Genomic DNA, 26,656 nt, shown 5'->3' with positions numbered 1-26,656 from the left:
TAGATGCTAAATCTATGGAGAGTGAATTCAGTAAGGAACAGAATGTTACATAGTTACAAGCTATCTATCCATAAAATATTTATTAACTACAGAAGTAAAAAGTAGTAGCTATCAGTGGAGAAACTGGACAATATCTTAATTGAGCAATCACAATTAACATCATCAATAAGGAGGAGGTAGAGGGGTGGTTGAGTGGCTGAGTCAGTTAAGTGTACGACTTTGACTCAAGTCATGAGCTTAAGGTTTGTGGGTTCAAGCCCCGTATTGGGCTCGGGGCTGACACCTCAGAGCCTGGACCCTGCTTCAGATTCTGTCCCTCCCTCTCTCTGCCCCTCCCCTGCCCACACTCTGTCTCTCTCTGTCTCTCAAAACTGAATAAACATTAAAAAAATTTTTTTTAAAGGAGCAGGTAGACACATGTGTCTCCATATTTGAAATCCTATCAACATAGCATCTATATATTATTTCAGCCCAAAATGCAAAACCTGAATCTAATCATGAGGAAACATCCAAGAAACTTAAATTGAGGGATATTCTATAAAATAACTAGCTTTTAATCTTCAAAAATATCTACATCATGAAAGACAAAGAAAGGCCTAGAATCTATAATAGAAGGAAGGATCCTGAAAAAAAGCATAAGAATTAATGCAATATGTAATCCTGGAAGGGAGGAATGCCATAAATAACATTATTGTGACAATTGATAAAATTGGATTAGATCAATGCATCAATGTTAAATTTCTTGAATTTGACAGAGAATATTCATTTATTCTCGGGAACTATTCACTGAAGTATTAAGGGGTAAGGGAACATGATATTTGCAAATGATTCTCAAAATTGGGGGCACCTGGATAGCTTGGTTGGTTAAGCATCTGACTCTTGATTTCAGCTCAGGTCATGATCCCAGGGTCCTGTGAACAAACCATGTGTTGGGCTCCACACTAAGTGTAGAGTCTGCTTAAGATTCTCCCTCTCTCTCTCTCAGAAATACATGCATACATGCATACACACATACATACATATTTTAAAAGAAAAAAGAGTTAAAAAATTTTTAATGTGAAACAACTTTTTCAGACAAAACATAAGATTCTTCAGGCAGAAAGACAGTGACAGAAACACAAAAATGCAAAAAAGAATGACAAGTCCCTCAAAGAATGGGTAAATATGTGGGTAAATATAAATTAATAATGAACGTAAAACAATAATAAAGTCTTGTGGAATTTNTCCCACACCCTGGGATTATGACCTGAGCAGAAATCAAGAGTTGGATGCTCAACCAACTGAGCTACCCAGGCGCTCCTGTCACGATCTTTCTCTTTTATTCATTTCAAATTCCACAGTGGGGTGCCCGAGTGGCTAAGTGTGTTGCGCATCCAACTCTTGATTTCTGCTCAAGTCATAATCCCAGGATTGTGGGATTGAGACCCAACTCCAGCTTTGCGCTGAGTGGAGCCTGCTGAAGATTCTCGCTCTCTCTCTTGCTCTCTCGCTCTCTGCTCCCTCCCCCACTCACACTCTCTTTCTCTCTAAAATAAATAAACAAATTAAATAAATAAAATAATTTTTNACACTTGTGGGGATGAGCACTGAGTGTTATGTGGAAACTAATTTGACAATAAACTATTAAAAAAAAAAAGCATGAATAATAATGTAGTTATTTATGCAAAAAAAAAAAAAAGATCATGATAACAATAACATAAGAAATGGAGGGGATAAATAAAGTCAGAATTTTCTAAATATTTAACATAATTGGAAAATGGGTAAAACTAATCATTTGTGTTAGACTTTGGTAAGTCAAGATTTGTGTTGTGGTATCTAAGGAAATCATTAAAAGAATAAATAACATATTACTAACAACCTAAAGTAGTAGAGAATGGACTAATAAAAAACTGTTTACTAATCCAAAATAATGCTTTTTTTGAGAGAGGAAAAAATCAAACAGAAAACAGGTAGGCCAAATACAAAATAAGTGGAGGGGCACCTGGCTGTCTCAGTTGTTGGAGTGAGCAAGTCTTGATCTTGGGGTTGTGGGTTCGAGTCCCATATAAGGTGTGAAGATTACTTAGAAATAAAATCTTTAAAAAAAAAAAAAGAAGTGGAAAGATGGTAAATATGAACTTAAATATTTGGGTAGTTATTTTAAATGCAACAGGACTACATATTTTAATAAAAGGCATGTTTTCAAATTGAATTTTTAAAAAAACCCTACATATGGTTTACAAGAAATACACCTTAAACATTTTGCAATATTTCAATGGATCAAATCAATTCATTATACACCTTAAACTTACACAATGTTATGTCAATTATATCTCAATAAAGCTGGGGTGGAGGGGAGAAACACATCTTAATATAAGGACACAGATGCACTAGGAAGAAAGAATGAAAAAAATATATGCCATGCAAATACTAACCAAAAGAAACATGTAGCTTCATGAAACATTTACTGAAATTGACCATATGCTTCATCATAAATGTAAGCTTCAAAAATCCAAAGGACAAAAGTCATTTAGAGTATATTCTCTGATTAGCATGAAATTGGCCAGAAATCAATTTCAAAATAAATATAATAGGATGCACTGTCTATCCCCTCCTGAAAATCCTTTAAGGGTTCCCCATGCCCCATCACTTGAGACAGATGCACAGAGCCCTTCCGGAAAGATCTGCCTCCTTGCAGACTTCTTCAGCCTCAGCACCTAACCCTCTCCCTATGCCATCACCTTCCATAATAGCATAGGCTCCATACAGGTATGCCCAATTTCCTGTGTGTGTCTACCTCCATCACACTTCCATGTCTTTGCAGAGGTCTTCAGCATGGAGGAGCACCCCAGCTGCATTCTTGCTGCCCACACACTCTCTGTGGCACGTCCAACTCTTATTCCTGCATTAGGACTCAGCTCAGATGTCATCCCACCAGGAAGCTTCCCCAACATGCACCACCATCTCCCACTCCAAAACCTTGATTAGATGCTGACTCTATTTCTCCCAAGCCCCTGTGCTTACCAGCAAGTTATCATCCTAGCAATTCTAGGGGGTTCTGATATGTAGTTTGAGATCTAGTATCTCAGGATATCTTTCTCCCTCTTCTGTTAACTTAATTCCCAGTAATTAAATTGGAATATCTGTAATAAAGTATGGATATGTGAGTGAATTTGTAACATCCCTTTCAATAATAATAATAGATAATATTTAATTAATAATTTTTGTGTGCCAGGCATTGTTACACTAACTCGTCCTCACAACAAATCACTGAGGTAAGAACAATGACCTCTATTTTACAGAAGAAAAAATAAAGGCACAAAGAGGGTAAATGATTCAATCCGGATAACTTGGTTTGTGCGGTGGACCTGGGGTTTGAATGGAGGTGATGTGGCTTCAGAGCCAACTCTTAATTATCAACTTTACCACTTCCAGCAAAAAGACTATAAGTGGGAAAGGTGAAGAACAAATTTTTCCATTTACACATCAATTTGCTCTTGAAGTTTGGCATGAGCTACTATGGAATCGTGGATGATGAAGTACAGCCAGCTACCAGAGAAGACCAGATCAGAATCCTCCAAGGGCAAAGGGCTAAAGTTGCAGCAATGAACTCTCTCTCATGATAAAGCTCCCTCCATCTGCTGCCATCATCTTGGTACGAGGAACCATGGGACTGTGTGGGAAGCAGAGAGAATCAATGGAGGAGGACTTTGGAAAGTATTACCATTCTAGAATTTAGTAAATCTTTGTAGAGAGAAGAAACGCTTGGTTTCCATGTGATGGGGGACATCATTTGGTTTAAAAAAAAAAAAGTCTTCTAAGATTCTGTCAGCCCAGCAGACTCTGTCTTAATAGGCAATACCCAAGCCTGGAGAGAGCATGGAGGTGGGTCCTAGTCATCATGGACCCTGTTGTTCTTGAAGGCTTCTCACAAGATAACCATCATTGTCCTTTCACAGATGTGTCTCTCAGCCAGGCTTGAAGATATTTGACCTCAGGAAATTGTATTCTTCATTGCTCTGTTTCTAGCCCCTAAAACATGGCCTGACAAAGGAGGTCAATGAATAAATATTTATTAAATGAGTAAGTGAAAGAAAGAAGGGGGTGTAGAAAGAAGGAAGGAATGGAAGAGGACTGAGGTATGAAGTGGTGAAGAAAGAACACCAGCAAATGAAGAAACGACTCTGGGGGTACATTGGGAGGTAGGTACAGAGAGGACTTAGGAGCTAGGTGACCTGGCTACTTCTGACCTGGCCCCTGCAGATGCCTGCATCCTGCCCACAGCCCCAAGCCCAGGGACCATCTCACCTTTCAAGGCTGTCACTTGATCTTGAGGAAAAGAGACGGAACAGGAAGCCCTCTGGGCAGTTGAGTCCAGTGTACCAGGATTCCAGGCAACCCAGTCTCCAGAAAGATGCTAGGTTTCTGAGAGGCTGGAAGCTGAACCACCTGCCTTCTCTCCATCGTGCAGCTCTCTGCACCCGGCCAGGCCAGCCCCGGCTCTTGAAGGCCTTGCCTGTCTGGTTCTTGGAGCACAGACAAAAGGAGCCTTGGCAATCCCAGGCTCCCGACAGTGGACCAAGCTGCTGAAGCTTTATAGATCTGCCTCCTCACCAGGCTTTCCCTAGGAGAACCGGAGAAGGGCCATCCCCTCTGCCTCCTGCCTCCACCCTGTCCCTGGTGAGGATGCCAAGATAGTATTCCCTGAATGTTGTTACCTAGAACCCTACAAGGAAGAGGCCTTTGGGGACAGAGCAGCAGCAAACAACACCCAGGCTGGGGGAAGGTAGTGACCTGCCTATTTCCTTTTCTAGCCTTCCAGGGGATATGAACAGCCCCGGGGAGAAGGGATTGCACCTGGTCACCTCGAAGAAATGTCAAGAACTGAAGGCCTCACTGACTCCCCTCTTATTCTCAAACCCTTATTCTCCCAACTTGTTGATTAGACCATGTTTGAGTCACGCCTCTATTGGTTACTGAGCCACTTTGGGCAAATCGCAATCCACCTCCATCCCTCACCAGTCTAATGCCTTGGACAAATCACTCAGCCTCTCTGATGTTAATTAAAAGTTGACCATGAAGCACCTACCCTCTTGCACAGAAGAGGGACTTAATCAAGTTCAATCCCATCCCCATGTCTATTTCCTGATCTCCTCCTTCCTCAAGTTACACCTGGCAGGGCGGGGACACATTCCCTCCTGTGTGGCATCTCTGGAGCTTGCTCTACTGTATGTCCCTGAACTGAGCTTTCCTGGAGTTAGGAGCACCCAGAGGCTCAAGTTTCTTTGGGAGGAGGGAGGTGGGGGGAGGTATGATCCCAAGTGTCCCCCCAACCATCAGCTCTTCCTTAGACTCAGCTACACTCTCAGATACTGACAAACACTATCTGGGAAGTAAGTGGAGTAGCCCCATAACACATTTAAGGAAGTTGAGGTCCAGCAGAGTAAGGAACTTGCCTAAAAGCCCACATCCTCAAAGTAGGATCTATTAAGTTCTAGTGCCAGTCCTCTTAAACTTGCTATTATTCTGCCTCAGCATTTTCCTTAGTAAAATCATAATAATTCCTTACTATCCCCAACCGTCTGTGGTGGCTGGGAGAATTAAATGAGATAACGTGCTGAAAACCCAGGCACAGGTCCTGGCCGTGCCTCCATGACTATGAGTTCTGGCACCTGCCTCCTGTTGAGGCCTCCATTCCCCAGTTATTCAGAATGAGGCAGTTGGGCTTAGAGACCCCTTCCTGTCAACCCCAAGCCACAGAGCCAACTTGAATTTTCAGAAATGCCATAAGCTTGTTGTTAAACAATTAAAGTCAATCTATGTAAACAACAATTAAGTAAATTACATTAAAACGAATGGCAATGGACCTCGAGGTTATTATGCTAAGTGAAATAAATCAAAGACAAATGCTCTTACTTATTTGTGGAATCTAAACACACTGCACTCAGGGGCGCCTAGGTGGCTCAGTTGGTTGAGCATCTGACTTCGGCTCAGGTCACGATCTCACAGTTTTTGAATTTGAGCCCCACGCTGGGCTCTGTGCTGACAGCTCAGAGGCTGGAGCCTGCTCTGGATTTTGTGTCTTCTTCTCTCTCTGTTCCTCCCTCACTCATGCTCTGAGCTCAAACTCTCTCTCTCTTTCTTAAAAGGAAATACACATTAAAAAAAAATTAAACACTGAACTCAGAGCCAAGAATGGTTGCTAGGGCCTGAGGGTTGGGGGGAATGGAGAAATGTTGATCAAGGGTACAAACCTGCAGTTATAAGATGTGATAGTTCCAGGAATCTAAAGTACAGCTTGTGACTATAGTTAGCCCTACTGTATCATGTGTTTGAAAGTTGCTGTGAGACAGCACTCTCCACAATAGCTAAAACATGGAAAGAGCTTAAGTGTTCATCAACAGATGAATGGATCAAGAAGATGTGGTTTATCTATACCATGGAATACTACATGGCAATGAGAAAGAATGCAATCTGGCCATGTGTAGCAACATGGATGGACCTTGAGGGTGTTATGCTGAGCGAAATAAGTCAGGCAGAGAAGGACAAATATCATATGTTTGCACGTATAGGAGGATTAGGAGGAACTGGACGGAGGAACAAGGGGGAGAAGAAGGGGGGAAATGGTGGGGGAAAGGGGGAGAGGCAAACCATGAGGGACTCTTGAATGTTGACAAAAACTGAGGACTGATGGATGTGGGGGGGAGGAGGGATGGACATGGAGGAGGACACTTGTGGGGATGAGCACTGAGTGTTATGTGGAAACTAATTTGACAATAAACTATTTGTAAAAAAAAAAAGTTGCTATGAGAGTAGATCTATAATGTTCTCATGGCAACAACAACAAAATGGCAGTTAGGTGAGGATGTGCTAACTAACTTTATTGCAATAAACATTTCACAATATATACCTGTATCAAATCATCACATCTACATACCTTAAACTTACATAATGTTATATGTCAATTATAGCTCAATAATTAGGGGAGGGGTGGATCAACTTACAAAATGAAAAAAAAAAGGGATGGGGCATCTGGCTGGCTCAGTCAATTGAGCATCCAACTCTTGATTTCGGCTGAGGTCGTGATCTCACAGTTTGTGAGTTCGAGCCCCATGTCTGTGCTGTTAGCACAGAGACTGCTTGGGATTCTCTGTCTCCTCTTTCTCTCTGCTCCTCCCTCACTTATGCTCTTTCTCTGTCTCTCTCTTTCTCAAAAATAAAAACTTTTTTTAAAAATAAAAAAGTCAAAAAATGCTCAAAACTCTTCATATCTTAAACACTCTACATTTTACGGTTCTCCATGTTCTAGAAGCTGTTTGCACCCACTGGATCCATATGACGGAAATGCTCTCTAATGCAGTAATTCTGTACATCTCTTCCCACCTCTGGGGGCAGTGACATCATGTTTTTAGCTTGAAATTGGCCATGATGGGTTATTTCCACTGTAGAATTCAGCAAACAATGCAAATCAGAACACCTTTCTCCTTTCCAAGAAGGATTGTTAAGCTTTTACCAGCATACCACTGCTTCTAGTCGTAAGAATCTAGACATTTCAGGATAATCCAGTGCTGCAGGCATCCCACTCTGCTATTGGTATGAGCTGGAAGAGCCCTTCATGAGCAGCCTCATCCAGGAGAGGCACAGCCCAGCAGCTTCAGTCCTTCTCGGCCCAATAGAGGCTCCCGGACAGCCAGGTGTAGCCCCTGGCCCTTCCTCTCCATTTCTCTGGACCTTTGCCGGCCTCCTCAGAAACTTCAGCAAGGCTACCCATGGTTGAGGTCTTCTAATGCAGACAACAGAGAAGACCAGCTCTGCTATTTGGCTGTTGAGGAAGCAGAAACACCCCCCAGGCCCCATTGGTAGCAAAGGCCAAGGTCACTCTGAGCCTACTTTGCATGGGCACCGCTTCAGCCTTGTGAGACAGGGATGTGACAGATGAGAAAACAGTGTCAGAAAAGAGGAAGGAACTTGCCAAAGGTCACATAGCTAAGAAGCAGAGGAGTCCAGATGCTGAGTCCATGGCTGCCCCACATGGCTGTGTACTCTGAAGCAAGCTCAGTTTCCACTTCTCTAAAATGGGGAAGACTCCCCTCGCTCACTGTGTTATGATGCAGATTGAGAGATGGCATGCATGGGCATTGGAGTCCAGGGCTTAGCACACTTAATAAAGGTCAATCCTATCCCCGTGTCTACTTCTTGATCTCCTTCTTCCTGAAGTCATAGCTGGCAGGGAAGGGACACATTTCCTTCTGCCTGGCATCTCTGGAGCTTGCTCCACTACATGTCCCTGAACTGAGCCTTCCTGGGGTTAGGAGTGTCCAGGGTGCTTCATGGTTCCTTGGGAGGGGTGGGATGGGGCGAGCTATGATGCCAAGGCTCCATCCAACCATCAGCTTTTCCTCAGATTCAGCTACACTCTCAGAGGACTGCCCTGGGAGTCTTCCTCTGTACCCAACCACAACTACATCTCCCCACTTCCTCCAGCCCAGCCTGATGGGCTGGGAGATTCAGGAGAATAGAGAGTTTGGGCCCAGAACTCAGGACAATAAAAATGTGCCTAATCAATTCTTTTCCTCAGAACTATGACACAAAAGCTAAGCATTCCCTGCCCTGAGCCAACACCCTGACTCTCCTTGTCCTTGTTCCCACCCTCATTTCAGCTGTGAAGAGGTATCCATGTGGGGGCCTATCTCCCCATTGGATGGATGAGGAAACTGAGGCCCAGGGAGGTACAGCCACTTGCGCAAGGTCAGAAGCAATCTAGGATTATAGACAGGATGAAACTCTGGCCACCTGGATGCTTCAAACGACAGAATTACCTCAAGACTGCCAAGCATGGTCCTACCTTCCATTTCCCAGAAAATGGAATGCGGCCAGGAAGAGCTGAGGGACTTGGCCAAGACTGTGCAGTTAGACAATGGGGCAGCCAGCCCAGGAACACTGGTGCCTGACTCCTGGGCTGGGTCTGTGTCCACAGTATCACATGCTTCAGTGCTCCATTAGTCCTTCTCGGCCCATTAGTCTAAACTAATGGCTACACCTGACCCCTAAGTGAACTCCTGCCTACTGTCCTGAGAGCTGATTGCGGCCACCAGCGGGGGTGGGGCCAGCCAGGGGTGACACGAGAGAGAAGGCTGTGCTCTGGATGCTTGATTCTGGACCCAAGGGCCCACAGGCCTCAAGGAGCAGGGGCTGGGCTCTGGAGAAGGGCGGGGCATGCAGTGCTAACCCCATGGGCTGTCTAATTGGCCTCAGGTGGAGAAGGCCTCTGGGAGGGACCCTGTGGGAACTGGATCTCATTTGCTAAGACAGGTGCTCCAGAAAGTTTTCTGGGTTTGTGTCTGGGGAAGGAGCTGAAGGGATAGCAGGAGGTGGTGATGATTCTAATGATCAAGATTATCGCGTGGTGCTTTGGGACAGGCTCACAGCACTTTACAGTTTACCGAGCACTTTCACATGCATTGTTTTCACCAGGTCCTGCTAGCAATCCTGTGAGGGAGGTGTTATGGTCCCCTGTTTACAGATGATGACAAAAATGGTGACAGACATTTGCTGAGCACTTGTCATAGGCCACGTCCTGAGGGAGCCTTCGATAGTGGTTTTGGTCACTTCACTGCTGAGTCAGATTTGGCCTTCAAAGTCTGCATGCCCAGAGCCCCACTCCTCCTTTACGGCCAGGAAAATTAAGCCCAGGAAAGAAAAGTCATGGGCCTATATGACTTAGTGGAGGAGACTAGAACCCAGAAGTCCTGTCTCTTTGCCATGGGGCCATTCCATTGTTCTCTGGAAAGTTGAAGAATGAGCTGTCCATCTGACCAGCAATAATGAGGCACTCGCAGGGACCCAACCATATATCCCTTCAGCATCTTGAATCCTGGAGTGTTGGTATCCCCCAAATAGTGTAAATCTTGTGTGAGCCAATGAAAGGACAGACAAGCTAAAGGGATAGTAATAATAGTAATAACAAACATAATAAGAATGATGATGGTAATGATAGTAATAATAGCAAAGCCTTATTAGGTGGTTGTTTTCTGTGTGCCTGGTATTCTTCTAAATGCTTTCCTTACAATAACCCACTTAATATTCAAAACATCCTTGTGAAATAGTTAGTGCTACCTTCATGATTTTGCAGATGAAGAAACTGAGTCATGGAGATTTAGCAATATGAGAAATGCCCTACATCCATGAACTGAAGTCTAGGTATTAACAAGTGCTGTGATGTGAACAGTTTAACAACCTTCATGAAAGGCAGAGGCCGAGGCTAAAGCAGAAGCAGAGGGCAGAGCTGCAGGCCCAGAGGGTGGAGAGGTGAGGTAGCAGGGCAGAGCATCAAGCCATAGAGGGGTATTCTCCAGCCTTGAAACCTAACAGAATTTGCCCTGCTGGATTTCAAACTTGCTTGGCACCTGTGACACCTTTATTTCTTCCACATTCTCCTTTCTTCAATGGCATGTTTACTCTATGCCCATTCGCCTTTGTATTTTGAAAGCATGTAACTTATTTTTCAGGTTCCTTTCCAAATGGAAAGGAATTTTGTCCTAGGATGGAACGTACCCAGACTCTTCCCTATACCTGATTTAGATGATTTATATAATCAGATTTGGGACTTTGAGCTGACAATATTTAGATGAGATCTTGGAGTAAGATGATACTGTAATGGATTGAGACTGAGGGATTTGGGGCTAAATATGTTTGGCATGTGAGACAGACATGAATTTGGAGGGGCCAAAAGGTGAACTGCAAGGGGCTGAATAGCAGTCCCAAAAAAGATATGTTCAAGCCTTAACCTCTGGAACCTGTGAATGTGATTTTATTTGGGAAAATGGTCTGTTTGGACACAATTAAGTTAAAGATCTTGAGACAAGATCATCCTGGTTTAGGGTGGGGCCTACATCCAATGGTTTCCTTATACAAGAAGGCAGAGAGAGATTTGAGACACTCAGAAACAAAAGAGAAAGACCAAGTGAAGGCAAAGATTAGAGCTGGCAGCCCCAAACATAAGAAGACCTGGAGTCACCAAAAGCTGGGAGAGGCAAGAAAGGATCCATTCCTAGAGCACTGGCAAGGAGCATGGCCCAGACAACAATGTGATTGAGGACTTGTAGCCTCTACAACTGTGAGAGAGTAAGTTTCTCTTGTGCTAATCTCTGATGGCAGCCCTAGGAAATGAACACAATAACGGAAATTATTAAAAATAAGTACTCAAAGGCGCCTGGGTGGCTCAGTCGGTTAAGCGTCCGACTTCAGCTTAGGTCATGATCTCACGGTTCATGGATTCGAGCCCCACGTCGGGCTCTGTGCTGACAGCCAGCTCAGAGCCTGGAGCCTGTTTCAGATTCTGTGTCTCCCTCTCTCTCTGACCCTTCCCTGCTCATGCTGTCTCTGTCTCAGAAATAAATAAAACATTAAAAAAAATAAGTGCTCAAATACTTGTAAACAAATGTTCATACGGGCACCTGGGTGGCTCAGTCAGTTAAGCGTCCAGCTTCAGCTCAGGTCACGATCTCACGGTTCATGGGTTTGAGCCCTGTGTAGGGCTCTGTGCTGACAGCTAGCTCAGAGCCTGAAGCCTACTTCAAATTCTGTGTCTCTCTCTTTCTCTGACCCTCCCCTGCTCATGCTGTCTGTCTGCCTGTCTCTCTCTCTCAGAAATAAATAAAAAACATTTAAAAAAATGTTCACAGCAGCACTATTCACAATAGTCAAATGGTGGAAACAACCTAAATGTCCATCAAACAATGAATGGATCAACAAAATTGGTTTATACATACAACAGAATATTGTTCAGCTATAAAAAAGTAATGAAGTACTAATACATGCTACATGTGGGTGAACTTCCAAAACATTATGTTAAGTGAAAGAAGACAAAGGCAAAAATTTGCATATAGTATGACTGCATTTATATGAAATATCCAGAATAGATAAAAGCTTTCACAAAGAAAAAAAATTGCTCGTGAACAGGAAATGCAGGAAGGGAGGAATAAGGAGTGGCTGCTTAATGAGTATAAGGTTTTCCTTTGAGGTGATGAAAATGCTTGGAACTTGATAAAAGTGGCAGTTGCACAATACTGTAAATATGCTATGAATGCATAGCGAATGTGCCACTGAATTGTACACTTTAAAATAGTTAATTTTGGGGCACCTGGGTGGCTCAGTCAGTTAAGAGTCCGACTTCGGCTCAAGGTCATGATCTCATGGTTTGTGGGTTAGAGCCCTGCGTCAGGCTCTGTGCTGACAGCCAGCTCAGAGCCTGGAGCCTGCTTCAGATTCCGTATCTCCTTCTCTCTCTGATCTTCCCCTGCTCATGTTGTCTCTCTCTTTCTCTCTCTCTCTCTCTCAGAAATAAAAAAAAATTAAAATTTTTTTAAAATAAATAAATAAAATTGTTTTATGTCGTATGAACTTCATCTCAGTAAGAAAAAAGTTCTTTAAAAAGAAAAGCACAAAAACCATACTCTGAAAACTTCAAAACCTTGTTGAAATAATTAAAGACTATCTAAATAAGTGGGAAAACATCCTACATTTATGGACCAGAAGATAATATTAAAATGGTAATACTTCTCAAAGTGATCTACAGATTCAATGCAATCCCTCCCAGAATCCCAGCTGACTTCTTTGTAGAAATTGACAAACTGATTCTAAAATTCATATGGAAATTCAAGGGACTTGGAATAGCAAACCAATTTTGAAAAAGAAAAACAAGGTAGGGGGGCACCTGGGAGTCTTGGTTTAGTGTCTGACTCTTGAGTTTGGCTCTGGTCATTATCTCATGGTTCATGGGTTTGAGCACCATGTCAGGCTCTGTGCTGGGAGCATGGAGCCTGCTTGGGATTCTCTCTTCCTATCTTTCCCTCTCTCTGCCCCTCCCCTGCCTGCATGTATGCACTCTCTCTCTCTCAAAATAATAAACTTAAAGGAAAAACGAAAAGGAAAACAAGGTAGGAAAACATACTTCCCAATTTCAAAACCTATTACAAAATGGTCATTAAGACAGTATGAGAATCAGAAATAAAACCACATGGACACGGTCAACCGATTTTTCACAAGAGTGCCTAAATCATTCACTGGGGAAAGAATAGTCTTTCCAACAAATAGTACTGGGACAACTGGATAGCCTCATGTAAAAGAATAAATTTGAATCCTTACCTCACGTCATATACAAAAATTAACTCAAAATGGATTAATGATCAAAATATAAGAGTTTAAAATATAAAACCACTTGGAGAAAACATTGGAGTAAATCTTCATAACCTTGGATTTGGCAATAGGACTTTAGATATGATACTCAAGGTATAAGCAATAAAAGGAAAAAATAAATGATATAAACCTCATCAAAAATTTAAAATTCTATGCTTCAAAAAACATCATCAAGGAAGTGAAAATTTACAGAATGGGAGAAAATATTTATAAATATATGTGTATAGNTTATTTAAAATTAAAAAAAAGAAAGAAAAAGAAAAAATAAATATATGTATATGTATATGTGGTAAGAGACTCGTACCTACCATATATTAAAAGATGCTTACAATTCAATAATAAAGAGACAAAACCAAATGTAAAAATAGGTAAAGGATCTGAATGCATAGTTCTTCAAAGAAGATCTACAAATGTTCATTAAGCTCATGAAAAGATGTTTAACATCATTAGTCAACAGGAAATACAAACCAAAAATGAGATATCACTTCACATCCACTAGGATGGCTACAATCAAAAACAGATAGTGACAAGTGTTGTCGAAGATGGGATGAAATTGGGGCTCTCATTTGTTGCTAGTGGGAAAGTAGAATGGTGCAGCCACTTTGTAAACCAATCTGGCAATTCCTCAAAATGTTAAACATAGAGTTAATGTATAACCCAGCAATTCCTTTCACCAAAATACAAACTTAAGAGAAATGGAAATCTATGTCCACATAAAATCTTATAAAAGAATGTTTAGAGCAGCATTGTTTATAGTAGCCAAAAAGTAGGAAAAGCTCAAATGGCCATCAGGTGATATATGGATAAACGAATGTGATGTAAATGAAATATTATTCAGTCAAATAGAAAATTGTTCAGCCATAAAAAGGATGGAGTATGGATACATGTGACAACATGAGTGAATCCTGAAGACATTACGCAAGCAAAAGGAGCCAGTCACAAAAGACTACATACTGTATGATACCTGTTCTGGATATATGTAATGTCTAGGGTGCCAGGGCTGGGACAATGAGGAGAATGGGGAGGCATGGCTCACAGTACTGTATTTCATTCTGGAATGATGATAATGTTTTAAAATTGATTGTGGTGATAGTAGACAACTCTGAAAAGACACTAAAAACCATTGAATTTCTCCCTTTAAATGGAAGAGCTGTATGGTATGTGAATTATATCTCAGTAAAGGTATTACAAAAAACAAAAGGAGAGAGAGAGAGTCCTTGATCTGTGCTTAAAACCTAGCCATTCACACTGTAACCCCCATGTGTTATTTTATTTGGTTCATCCAGCGACCTTGTAGTGGAAGAATTACTTCCATTTTTATTTATTTATTTTTTATTTTTTTCCCCCCAACTTTAAGGTCATCTCGTAAGGCTTATATCCATCTCCTGAGGCCTCTGCCCTGCCCAGAATTGCTACTTTCAGAGTTTTTTTTTTTCTCTAACATTAGGTGATTTTCTCAAACATCAAAAATATTTAATAAAGGGTTAAACCATGACTGATTTTATTGCAGATTTGTTTCTTTTGTCCTTTTGAGGATTGACCCACAAATTCCTATAGTTCAGTATTAGAATTTAAATATTAAATATTATAAATGTTACATTTTAAGCTATTATTACTAAAGATAATTATATGAGCTCATATTTCTTTACTTTTCCATCTTTTTTAAAGAGCTTGAGAAGAATAGGTATTAACTTCTTTATTTTTCTTTAAGGTGGAAAAGCTTTTTATTTTATTTTATTTATTTTGTTATGGTTCNGGAGGGTGCCCGTTTCTCCACATCCTCGGCAGCATCTGGAGTTCTCTGATTTGCTCATTTTAGCCACTCTGACTGGCGTGAGGTGGTATCTCAGTGTGGTTTTGATTTTTAGAACATTATGATTGTGTGTAATCTTGTGTCAAATCAAACCCTGTCTCCAAAAGGGAAAAAGGAAGCCAGTTTAGATACCTAGAAAGTGCAAGGTGCTATGCCAGGCTCTTCACACACATCATCTCATTTAATCCTGAAGCATCCTATGAAGAAAGTATTATTTCCCCATTTTACAGGTAAAGAAATCCAGGCTCAGAGAGATATAATAAGCCTTATGTCCTAAGACACACAGCAATGATGTAATAAGGTAAGATTTGCACCCAGTTCTGTTGAATTCCATTGCTAGTACTCTTTCCCCTATGCCACCCTCATTCCCAGAATCTGAGTCCTGTGCCCCTGACTCTGACTGGCCCCCCTCCCCAGCCCCATGTTGCTTCCTGTCCATTTGTCTCACCAGCCAGCCTATCTCCACCCACACTGTACACAGAGAACAAAGAACTAGTCTTGGTACCACAGCCAGTTGGCTTGATCCCCCAGGAGAAGGAATTCCAGTGCCAGAGAAGTGAGTGTCTAAGGAAGCTCCCAGGGGACTCAGAGGAAGAGGGGGGAAAACCCTCCCCACTCCAAATAAGCCAGGCGAGAGACATATGCCCAACCTTCCAGGGGAGCCCCTGAAAGGGGGAGGAAGGGCACAGTCTTCCATGGGAGCTCCTGGCCAGAATCCCCACCTTGGACAGACTCATAGTAGAGCAGACGGCTCACGGTGGGACAGCAGTGGAACTAAACATTCTCTAGTGGGAGCAGTTGGGAGCTCTGACTGGATTGGGAGCCCAGACACTGGCCTTCCAAACCAGCCCAGACACTTAGCCCCAGTTCTCACCCATTCCTAGGAGGTTTGGGATGGCCCAGTTGGTTCCCACAGCCCCTCAGCCCCACTGGTACCCAGGTGCTGGAGTCTGAGCTGGGAGAAGTGGATTTCCCTAGAAGGGGAGATGGGCCAGGAGGAAGGAAGGGCCAGGAGGCAGAAGATGAGGCCAGGGATGGGGCCACGTCACCACTGTCTTTTCACCGCGAGGGCCGGGCTTCTCTGCTTGGCTCAGCCCTAGGGGCAGGCCAGTGTGATGAGGCCAGCAACTGCTGGCATGGAGCTCGCTCCTCATAAGGACAGAGCTGCCCTGGGCTCGGCATGAGCTGCAAGGCCAAGGCCAAGATGAAGGGTAAGTGGGGCCCCTCCTCTAAGTCTGAGAGAGAGGCACCTGAGGGAGAAATTGTTGGACTCTGTAACAGGGAAAGGAGATGGAGGGATAGGGTTGAGATAGGTCAGAGAGGGAGTCTGGACATGGGGCCATGCAATAGGAAAATATATGGGGACTGAGGTGGGACAGGGCTAGATCAAGGGCTATGCATAGGTCCAGGTGTAGAAAGTGAGTCAAGAGAATGGGTCCAGATCCAGGTAATGAATTTAGGGGTTGGGCCCATTCAGAGGGAAGGACATGGGGATTGAGACAAGAACGCTGGTAGTTCAGGGAGATGGGAGAGTTTGTCAGGGGTGAGAATGGATTTGGGGGGTTGAAGTAGGCCTGGAGGGTGGGGAGAGGGGGTGAGGCTTGGGGTTCTCTGCCATGGTGCCTGGTTACCCCCTCTTCTTTTCTGAGGAGTCATCCCTGCAGAAGTCACCCCTACATTTGCAAGGGGCCTGTGCCAGGAGCCTCTCTGCAGAGGTTGGCACCTGGAGATCCCTTTCCTTCTATGCGCCTAGGGTGTACACCATGTACAAAGACTGGACTAAGGGCATTCTCACCCACCCAAAAATCCTAGGGCTGGTGAAGGGAGACACATTGTGTCACCACTCCTGGATGCTCCCCTTCGGATCAGGTAACACCAAGGAAATCATACAGCCTCTTGTTGCAGATTCCCTCCCAGGTGAATTTTTCTGTGCATCAGAGCAGTTAATGGTGGGGACAAAACCCACCACGTCACTCTGGACTTATTGTATGTTACATATTAACTATAGTTTCCAGTCTTGGCTGCACATTAGAAAACCTGGAGGGATTTGGAAAAACACTGTGAGGCTGGAGAGGAGCAGTGGGCCTGCCACGGTTCCACGGAGCACTGGTAATGTCGCTGAGGAACTGGTCACAGTTCCGCCCGAAGAGAACCATGCCTCACTCACACACTCCTGCTTTCACACACACTCATCCTCTCACAAACGTACACATTCTCAAAGAACACAGACACCCTCCAGCTCTGCCACCCAGCCTCACACTCAGACGCACTCACAGCGTCACACACAAGAATGCCAGCAACCATATTCCATGACAAACTCAAGCAAATGCATGTATGTCATTCTTACTCTTCAGACCCAGGCCACACACACTCACCTCGCTCTTGCATACAGATTCATCCACACATGTGCCCAGGTGCCCACGCCATCCCCCACCCCCCACACCTATGAAATCACAGATGATGCACAGTCATACCGGGCAATAATCACAAACTCACAATCACTGCAACTTCCATCACAGACAAGCCCACGCACGCACTCACCATCAGAAGCAGGCATATTCACATTCAGAGGTGGCTCTGCACACACTCAGGGGTTTCCAATAACATGCACACACGTGAACACATGCATTTACATTTACAATCACACAGCTGACACCAGCACAGTTTGCACATACATACACACCCCATACAACACAATTGCCCCCACACAGACACAATCACAAATATGCATGTTTACACCACACATCTGACAGGTCCTGCCTGACCTCACCACCCCCACTCGTTCACACAGCCAAGCTCATCCTGGGTAGAGCAGGGTGCAGAGCCTGGGCCCCAAAATGGCAGCCCCCAATTCCCCTCTCTACCATAGGGATCCTGATCCTGGGGCTCCTGTTGGCTACTCCCAGCTGCCTTGGCTACTTTGAGGACCTGGTCCAGTGCTTCCAGGACCCCGAGTACGAGTCCATCCTTGTCACGGCACAGAAGGGGCTCCACGCCTCCCCTCTGCCCAAGCGCGTGGTAATAGTGGGAGCTGGCATGTCAGGCCTGGTGGCTGCCAAGGCACTACAAGATGCTGGCCACCAGGTGAGCATGTCTTGGAGGGGCTTCAATCCTTTGCTTGGGGTCTGAGGAGGGAAATCAGTTTGCTTCCTTGGGTAGAAAAAGAAAAAGGGAGAAACTGTGGTCAGCTCTTAGATGGCTGCTTATAACCCACTGATCTCTTGGCCCTTAATTATGGTTCCTCAAAACCCCAGGCTCCCTTGAGAATTGACCCTAGCTACACCTGTATTCTCACAGAAGCAAAAGTGGGTGAAGGGCTATTGTAACGAGAACAGGCCAGGAGGTACTCAGTCCTATGCCACCACAGAGCATCTCTGCCCCATTTACATTACTCAGGACCCTCCTGGAGGAGCTCCCCCCACCCCACCACATGGTTATCCTGCACATGCAGGGACCTACCACTAGGGATTCCAGACTAGAGCCGGATGGGGATGGGTGTACAGAGTGGGAGAAGGGAAAGCGTGACTCTGACACCAACAGCAGCTTCTCGGGACCCCAGGTAACCATCTTGGAAGCCAGCCACCACATTGGAGGTCGAGTTGTCACATACAGGAATGAGGAGGAGGGCTGGTACTATGAACTGGGGCCCATGCGAATCCCAAAGTCACACAGGTAAGTCCCAAGGAAGGGAAGGGTGAAGGGTGAGCAAGAGGAATTAAGTAGAGGTTGGGTGGGGGGCTGGCTGCCATAGTGTCAGAGCCTCTCACATCAATTGTCTCATGTGGAGTCAAGACTCACACTGGTCTCCTACTTGACAGGGAAGACCAAGGCTTAGAGCCCAGGGTCACACAGAAAGTGATAGGACCCAAACTAATAGTAATAGTTAGCATTATTTTGTCAAATTATGTGGTTTGAATATGGGTAGCTTCTTATGTGTCAATTATACCTCATTAAGCTACAAACTAATAATATTTAATAATCATATGAGCTGCCATTTCTTGAGCACCTCTATGTACCAGGCACCATGCTGAATGCCACACGTGCATTTTTTCATCTGATCCTTATTTTTCCCAGTTACAAATCAAGAAACTGAGCTCAGAGGTATTAAGTGACACGCCCAAGGTTCTCCTAGGAGAAGGTGGCAGAGCTCCTTCTCAAAATCAATGAGGCAACAGCCCCCGAAACATATGCCTAACCCCTAAGCTGTAACTGGTCCCTGGAACAGAACCCAACCCCTGGTTCTGTGGTTTCTAAGACAAAAGAGATCCCTCACCTGGTGTCTGACATACCTCCAAAAATATGACTTCTTTTTTGCCTTGTGTGTAAACTGAACCCAAGACTTTTCTCCAAATACCACCAAAAACAAAAACAAAAACAAAATGAACCAGCCCAAACTAGAAGTCTTTAGATTTGGCCTCAACTTACTTAGAAATGTAAGAAGAGGAGAAATGGTGGGGGAAAGGGAGAGAGGCAAACCATGAGAGACTCTTGAATGCTGAGAACAAACTTAGGGCTGATGGGGGTGGAGGGAGGAGAAGAGGGGTGATGGGCATGGAGGAGGGCACTTGTGGGGATGAGCACTGGGTGTTATATGGAAACCAACTTGACAATAAACTATTTGTAAAAAAAAAAAAAAAAGAAATGGAAGATGGGATTTCAAATACTATCTGAAACAAAAGGTCTCTTGTACTCTGGGATTTCTAAAAGAGCCTTTATTGGGTGATGGGTGAACTCCCTCCTCGCATCTTCTTTGTGGGAAAAAAACAGAAGAAAAATAATTAATACCACAGTAAGAGGAAGCAGAGTTAGAGTTGAAGAAACAGTCTGACGTCCCTGGGCACGTGAAGAAACTGGTTTTCCTGGAAATGGCTTCTCTAGTGAGGCCAGCAGGAATGAGGGGCTGGGATGGGTGCCATGTTATACCTGTATCTGCTCCAGGCTAGTTCATGCCTACGTCAAGAAGCTTGGACTGAAGATGAACAAGTTCATAGAATATGATGGTAATACCTGGTACCTCATCAACGGGCAACGTTATCGCACTAAGGATGTCAAGAACAACCCAGAGCTCCTAGGCTATTCCACGAAACCACTGGAGACGGGCAAGAGTGCTATGAATCTCTTCCATGAGTCCATCACCAAGGTGCCTCCTGCCTCACTCCTCCCAGGATTGGGAAATAACAAGTTCTGGTCCAAGGTCACCTGGCAAAGTTGTGGATAGACCCAGCTGACCTGGTTCCTATCTGGCATTCTTGTGATTGGTCCCTCCTCTAATGTCTTCTAAGAATGTTACCATCCAACCCTAATGCCCAGCCCCATCTGCTCTCCTGTCCCTGGTGATCCAATGACCCATTGCTTGATGATGACAGTGGAAGGAAAGGGAATCACCAGATAACCCAATCCTCAGTAATGAATCAATTCTCCTGGATTGCAGTGAATGTCTTCCCCTTAAATATTAGTCTCCAAAGGTCTTTAAATGAAGGGGAGAGTTGGGAGGAAAGAAAAGCGTTTAGGAGCTCTTGGAAACACCCTTCCCCTGGTCTTTCCATCCCCCACCTCCTTGCCCCCACCTTCTTCAAAGGGACACCCCTAGAACCCAGGAGTCCTGCCGCTGCTCAATGGCTTACATCTAAACTGCTTCCCTTCCCTCCCCTTCTGCAGCTCAAACAAAATCTGAAAAATTTCAACTGCAGCCACCTGGCATCCTTTTACGATTCCTACTCCACCAAGGTATGTGAGTCAAAGAGTCCCAAGATAGGGGTAGAGGAGGTCTGTGCTCAACCTAGCCCCCTGGGGTTGTTCCTTGCTGATCAGGACTCTCTCTTCCCACTGCCAAAGACGTCACCTCCCTGGAGCCCAGTTCCACCCCTGCCTGCCCCAGGCCCCTGCTGAATCCCCTTCCTACATAGTGGGCCCTCCATCTGGCACTCCCACCTCCCCACAGGCTTACTTGCTGAAGGAAGGGGCACTGAGCCAAGGAGCAGTAAAGATGATCGGGACTGTGATGAATGAGGATTCTGGATACTATAAGTCCCTCCTAGAGTCCCTGCGCACAGACTTCATCTTCTCCAAAAAGGACGAGTAAGGCCAATTGGGATCAGGACTGGAATCTATCCCTCCTCTGACCCCCAGAGTAGGGAAACAGAACTATGATTATTGAGTAGGTCACTACGTGGCAGGTATGATGATCAGCACTTTCCAAAAATTGTTACTTTTAATCACCTGGAGGTCGATACTATTATTCAGAACCATTTTACTGGGGAGGATGCTGAGGCTCAGGGAGGTTGGATGACTTACCCAAGTTCACCCATAACTGGGGTGAGGGCTGGAGCCAGAATCCAAACGCACGTCTGTGGGACTCCTTTGGGGACACAGAACTGCGTGGTAGCTGAATCCACAGGCTGTGCTTCTAGATGGGGTATGTCATCCTGGGACAGTCCCTCTTCATCAGGATTCGCTTTTCCCAAGTATAAAATTAAACAGTCAGCCCTCCCTCACAGAGACTAGTTAAGGAGATGGGTAGGAAACATCCAGCACAGGCTGCAGGAAGCCAGTTTCCTGGCTTTTCAGAACAGGAAGGCTGCCTGAAACTCAGCAAGGGGGCCTTGTGCCCACACACTCACCCCCTGCCCTCCTTTCATCCCTGCAGCTTTTCTGAGATCACCGGTGGCTTTGACCAGCTCCCTAAAGCCCTCAGCGCCAGCCTGAAGCCTGGCACTATCCAGCTGGGCTCCAAGGTGGAGACAGTAGTGAGGGACGGGCCCGAGATCCAGGTTTCCTACAGGGCAGGCGAGCCCAGCTCGGTGCAGCACAACCTCACCGCGGACTTCCTCATCATTTCCGCCTCGGCCAAGGCCACGCGCCTCATCACCTTTAAGCCACCGCTCTCCCCAGACAAGGTGGAAGCGCTCCGCGTGGTGCATTACACCAGCGCCACCAAGGTGGTTCTAGCCTGTAAGGAACCCTTCTGGGAGCGGGAGGGCATCCGGGGTGGGGTCTCGGTCACCGACCGGCCCTCCCGCTTCATCTACTACCCTAGCCACAGCTTCCCCAGTGGCAAGGGGGTCCTGCTGGCCTCCTACACCGTGGACGATGACTCCCTCTTCTTCATATCCATGACGCACGAGCAGGTGGAAGATGTGGTCCTGGAGGACCTGGCGGCCGTGCACCAAATACCCAAGGACGAGCTGCGGCGCATGTGCCCCTCCTCTGTGCTCAAGCGCTGGTCTCTGGAGCCCTTCACCATGGGCGCCTTCGCTGAGTTCACACCCTACCAATTTACTGACTATTCGCTACGGCTCTTCCAGCCCGAGGGCCGCATCCACTTTGCAGGCGAGCACACCTCCATGCCCCATGCCTGGATAGACACTGCCATCAAGTCCGGCCTGCGGGCAGCCAGGAATATCCAGGCCAAGGTGGACGAAGAGGCCACCGAGAGGCAGAAGACCTTCACTCATACCCAGAATCATTTCTAACCCTGAAAGAAATCCCTGAGGAAATCTGGCAGAAAAGGCCCTGGGAGGTGGGAGTTGGAGGAAGAGACCCACAAGAGAGGTCACCATTGGTTCCTCAGCCCACAGGCAAGAATCCAAAACCACTAAAGAATCCAGCTGGCCAGTCCGCAAAGAAAAGTCCCTTTCCCCGCTTCTCTCCCCTTCCAGGCCTTGAGAAGGGAAGCAACAGAATCAGAGTAGATGGAGAGTAAGGTAAATCAAGGATGGTGAGCACTAGAATCTGCCCTTAGCTGGGAGGAAACTGTCTCCTGCTCCATAATAGTAACAAGCAAAGGAGAAAGGCTCCAACATATTGGCCTCCAACATAAAGGCCCTAATTTCTATCATATACAACTAGAAGCTTCTAAAGGAACAGACAAACCCTGAGCCGCAGCAATATTAAACCACAGATTAGTCACACACAAACCCAAAGAGCACACAGATCCCATCATTGTGTGCCTCCTCCAGGCAAGAAGGGTGCTCACATCTTGGCCCAACATGGAATCTAGATGGATGGGAGAGATAAGGGTTCTTCTCTGTTCTATCTGAGCCTGTAAGAGCAGCCCATAGACTTTTCTACTCCACCTTTACCTCCCCACCACCAGCCAAACTCCCTTCCCACCTCTGCTTGTCCAGCCTATACATCCCTCTGGGAGGACACCAAGCTCAATCTCCATACTCACTCTGATCTTCCCTAACACATGCTGTGTCCTTCCAGACCCAACTAACTTATTCCCTCTCCCTGAATCCTCCCTTAACTGCCATGCCCAAACCCCAGGGACCTTTCTCTCTCTTTTGAACCTCACTCTTCCTCCCTAGAGTCCCAAATATTAGACTATGGATCTTCTTATGCTATTATGTAATGACTTTGTGAGGGCATATTATCTGTCCAACTACATTGAAAGCCCCCAATGGCTGGGATCATATCATGTATGCCTCAGTCTATTTCCCAAAGACACTTAAATATATGTTATTTCCCTTGCCCTCTCAATAAATATTTATTTTGCATCTACCATGTGCCAGGCACTATGCTGAGTGTCAGATACAAAGGATGAGCATCAGGGGCACCTGGGTGACTCAGTCAGTTAAATGTCTGACTTTAGCTCAGATTATGACCTCACAGTTCATGAGTTTGAGCCTGGAATCAGGCTCTGTGCTGACAGTGCAGAGCTTGCTTGGGGTTCTCTCTCTCTCTCTCTCTCTCTCTCCCCCCACCCACCCTTCCCCATGCACATTCTCTCTCCCAAAATAAATAAATAAACTTTAAAAAACACACAAGAATGAGCAGCATTATTCAATTGAATCAAAACCCCTACCTATGTCTCCATACCTCCAAAGACTAGCTTATCTTTTGTCCCAAATTCTTGGGTATTTGGGCCCAATCAGGCAAAGGGAAGAAGTAAATAAAGTGGTAAACTCTTTTCCTGGAGAACATTCCTACCAGGGTGACCATGGAGGACTCTGCAGACCAGCATGATGAAGTCCTATAGGGACTGTTGTGTCTTGGCATATTGGATGAAAGGAAGGGAATAGAGAGAGGAAGCACATTTTCTTACTGTGTTCTGGTCCATTGTTAAAATCTCAGCTTTCTCTATTCTGGTTTTTCATTCGCCCCTATATTAGTCAGGACCTTTTCAGTTCCAAGTGCTAGAAACCAAACACTAACTAGTTTAAGGGAAAGGGAATATTTTAGCTCACATATCTAAACTCATTGTGTGAAGCTCACTTGATCCAGACCAGTTGAGCTTAGGAATTGATAATTTTTCATTAAGGTTCTCTCTCCTTCTACCTCTTGACCCTGTTTTCCTAACTTAGCTTCTGTATCGCGTTAAATAATGTCTCCCAAAATTCATATCCACCCCCCAAAACCTTATTTAGGAATAGGGTCTTAGCAGATGCAATCAAGTCAAGATGAGGCCATACAGGGGGTGTCTGGGTGGCTCAGTCAGTTGAGCATCTGACTTCAGTTCAGGTCATGATCTCATGATTTGTGAGTTCAAGCCCCATGTTGGGCTCTGCGCTGACAGCTCAGAACCTGGAGCCTGCTTCAGATTCTGTATCTCCTTATCTCTCTGCCCCTCCCTGGCTCACACTCTATCTCTCTCTGTCTCTCAAAAACACACAAACATTAAAAAAAAAAAAAAGATGAGGTCATACTGAATTAGGGTGGATCCTAATCCAATAACTGGTGTCCTCATAAGAAGAGGGAAATTTGAACAGAGACCTTCACAGAGGAAGACAGCCACGTGAGGATGGAGGCAGGTTGGAGTAATGCATCTACAAGTAAGGAATGCCAAAGATCCTCAGACACCTCCAAAAGCCATGAGACAGGCATAGACTCTTCCTCAGAAGCCCCAGAAGGAACCAGCTCTGTTGTCACTCTGATTCTGAACTTCTGAGAGTACTGCGAGAAAATACATTTCTGCTATTTTAAGCCATCCAATCGTGTAGTAATTTGTTATGGCAGCCTTAGGAATCTAATACAGCTTCCTTCTTTCTTCTTCTATTTTTAAAGCTTATTTGTTTATTTTGAGAGAGACAGAGACAGTGTGAGCAGGGGAGGAGGAGGAGGAAGAGAGAGAGAAAGAGAGAGAGAGAGAGAATCCCAAGCAGGCTCTGTGCTACCAGTGCAGACCCTGATGCAGGGCTCAAACTCACGAAACCATGGGATCACCCACAACCTGAGCCAAATCCAAGAGTTGGATGCTTAAACCAACTGAGCCATCCAGGGGCCCTTGCTTCCTTCTTTCTTCTCACAAGCAACACAGTCAGAAGCAAATCCAAGGTTATAATTCAAGGGAAAAGAAAGAGCTGTTCTCTCCCAGTACATTTTTAAAATATAATTTATTGTCAGGTTAGCTAACATACAGTATATACAGTTTGCTCTGGCTTCGGAAGTAGATTCCCATGATTCATCGCTTACACACAAATGTCTTCACACTACCTGTCCACCTGCTCGATCAGGGGCCCATCCCTCAGCATAGAAAGTAGGTCTTGTGACCAGAAGCCCCAGCCACCAGTGGGGAGAAAGGACATCAGAAGGGGAGAGAGGACTATCTCTTTTTTTTTAAAGAAAGTTTTTTTCTCAAATTTTTATTATTTTGAGAGAGAGAATGAGAATTCAAGTAGGGGAGGGACAGAAAGAGGGGGTGAGACAGAAGATTTGAAGTGGGCTCTGCACTGAGAGCAGAGAGTCAGATGCAGGGCTTGAGCCCATAAACCATGAGATCATGACCTGAGCTGAAGTCCATCATTTAACCGACTGAGCCACCCAGGAACCTGCAAAGGACTATCTCTTAAGAAGAGTATTTGGGGCAGATAAAAACAACAGATGTACTCTGTGAATGGCAACTCCTCCAGACTGCAGGGTTGGACTAAGGATACTGCTGAGCCACACCACAGCTGGCTTCAATCAGCTACCTTGGGGCTTCCCAGGGTGAGATGGTTCACCAGCAACAGCCACAAAACACATGAGGAGCCAGAAGCAGAGTAAACTAGTTAGTCCCTAGCACTTGGCTCTGTCAAAGAAGTCACTTTCCAAACTCTCCGGAACCATTTGTATTTGTTAACTCTCTTAGTCTCTTGACAAAGTCATGCCTTCCTTTAGACTCTCAGAGGAAGAGAAGAATCCTGACCCAATGGAGTGTAGACAGAAAAGGGCAGAAGGCAGGACCTAGGGACAGCAAGAGCCCCAGGGAAGAGCTCATCATGAATCCCCTTGGTGGAAGAGCAGGATCCTAAAGATAGTCAAGAAGGAGCACAGGTAAAAATGGGGCAGCAGATACAGCAGAAATAATAGCTTTTTGCCAGCCTCTGCCCATGAGATATAAAAATTGCCTGGAGGCTATGGTATAAGCCTTAACAGTTTTATTTCTCTTTTTTGTAACCCAAGTGCCTGACTTATGCTTTGATTGCTGAGACATCCACTTCAGAGAGGACTATCTCGAATAAACACATTGTCAACCACACTAGGTAAAGAGCCAGACCACCTCCTTTGTTTTAGAGGTCTTGCTTGATAACTGACCATTAGGACCACTTGTCTATTATCTCCTTGAGCTTTAAAATTCCTGCTCTTATGTTTTAAATTCACCATGGGGTACTGGGGCAGCTCAGTTGGTTGAGTATCCAACTTCAGCTCAGGTGATGATCTCACAGTTTGTGGCATGGAACCCTACGC

At 45.0% G+C, this 26,656-nt stretch overlaps 1 protein-coding gene across 1 annotated transcript; it reads left to right on the top strand.

Annotated features, from left to right (window-relative positions):
• The first annotated feature begins 16,169 nt into the window (after positions 1-16,169).
• On the top strand, positions 16,170-23,679 carry LOC144221613 (L-amino-acid oxidase-like). The gene is made up of 7 exons (XM_077752179.1): positions 16,170-16,200; positions 17,628-18,073; positions 18,549-18,661; positions 19,928-20,129; positions 20,648-20,716; positions 20,931-21,067; positions 21,636-23,679. The coding sequence occupies exons 1-7, from the start codon at positions 16,170-16,172 to the stop codon at positions 22,459-22,461; spliced, it is 1,824 nt and encodes a 607-aa protein (XP_077608305.1). The 3' UTR covers positions 22,462-23,679.
• Positions 23,680-26,656: the final 2,977 nt, after the last annotated feature.

The sequence above is a fragment of the Crocuta crocuta genome, unplaced genomic scaffold, assembly GCF_008692635.1.
Source record: "Crocuta crocuta isolate KB4526 unplaced genomic scaffold, BGI_CrCroc_1.0 scaffold367, whole genome shotgun sequence".
NCBI lineage: Eukaryota > Metazoa > Chordata > Mammalia > Carnivora > Hyaenidae > Crocuta > Crocuta crocuta.
The sequence above is the reverse complement of the archived record's forward strand: the minus strand, read 5'-3'. Positions and strand labels throughout refer to the sequence as shown.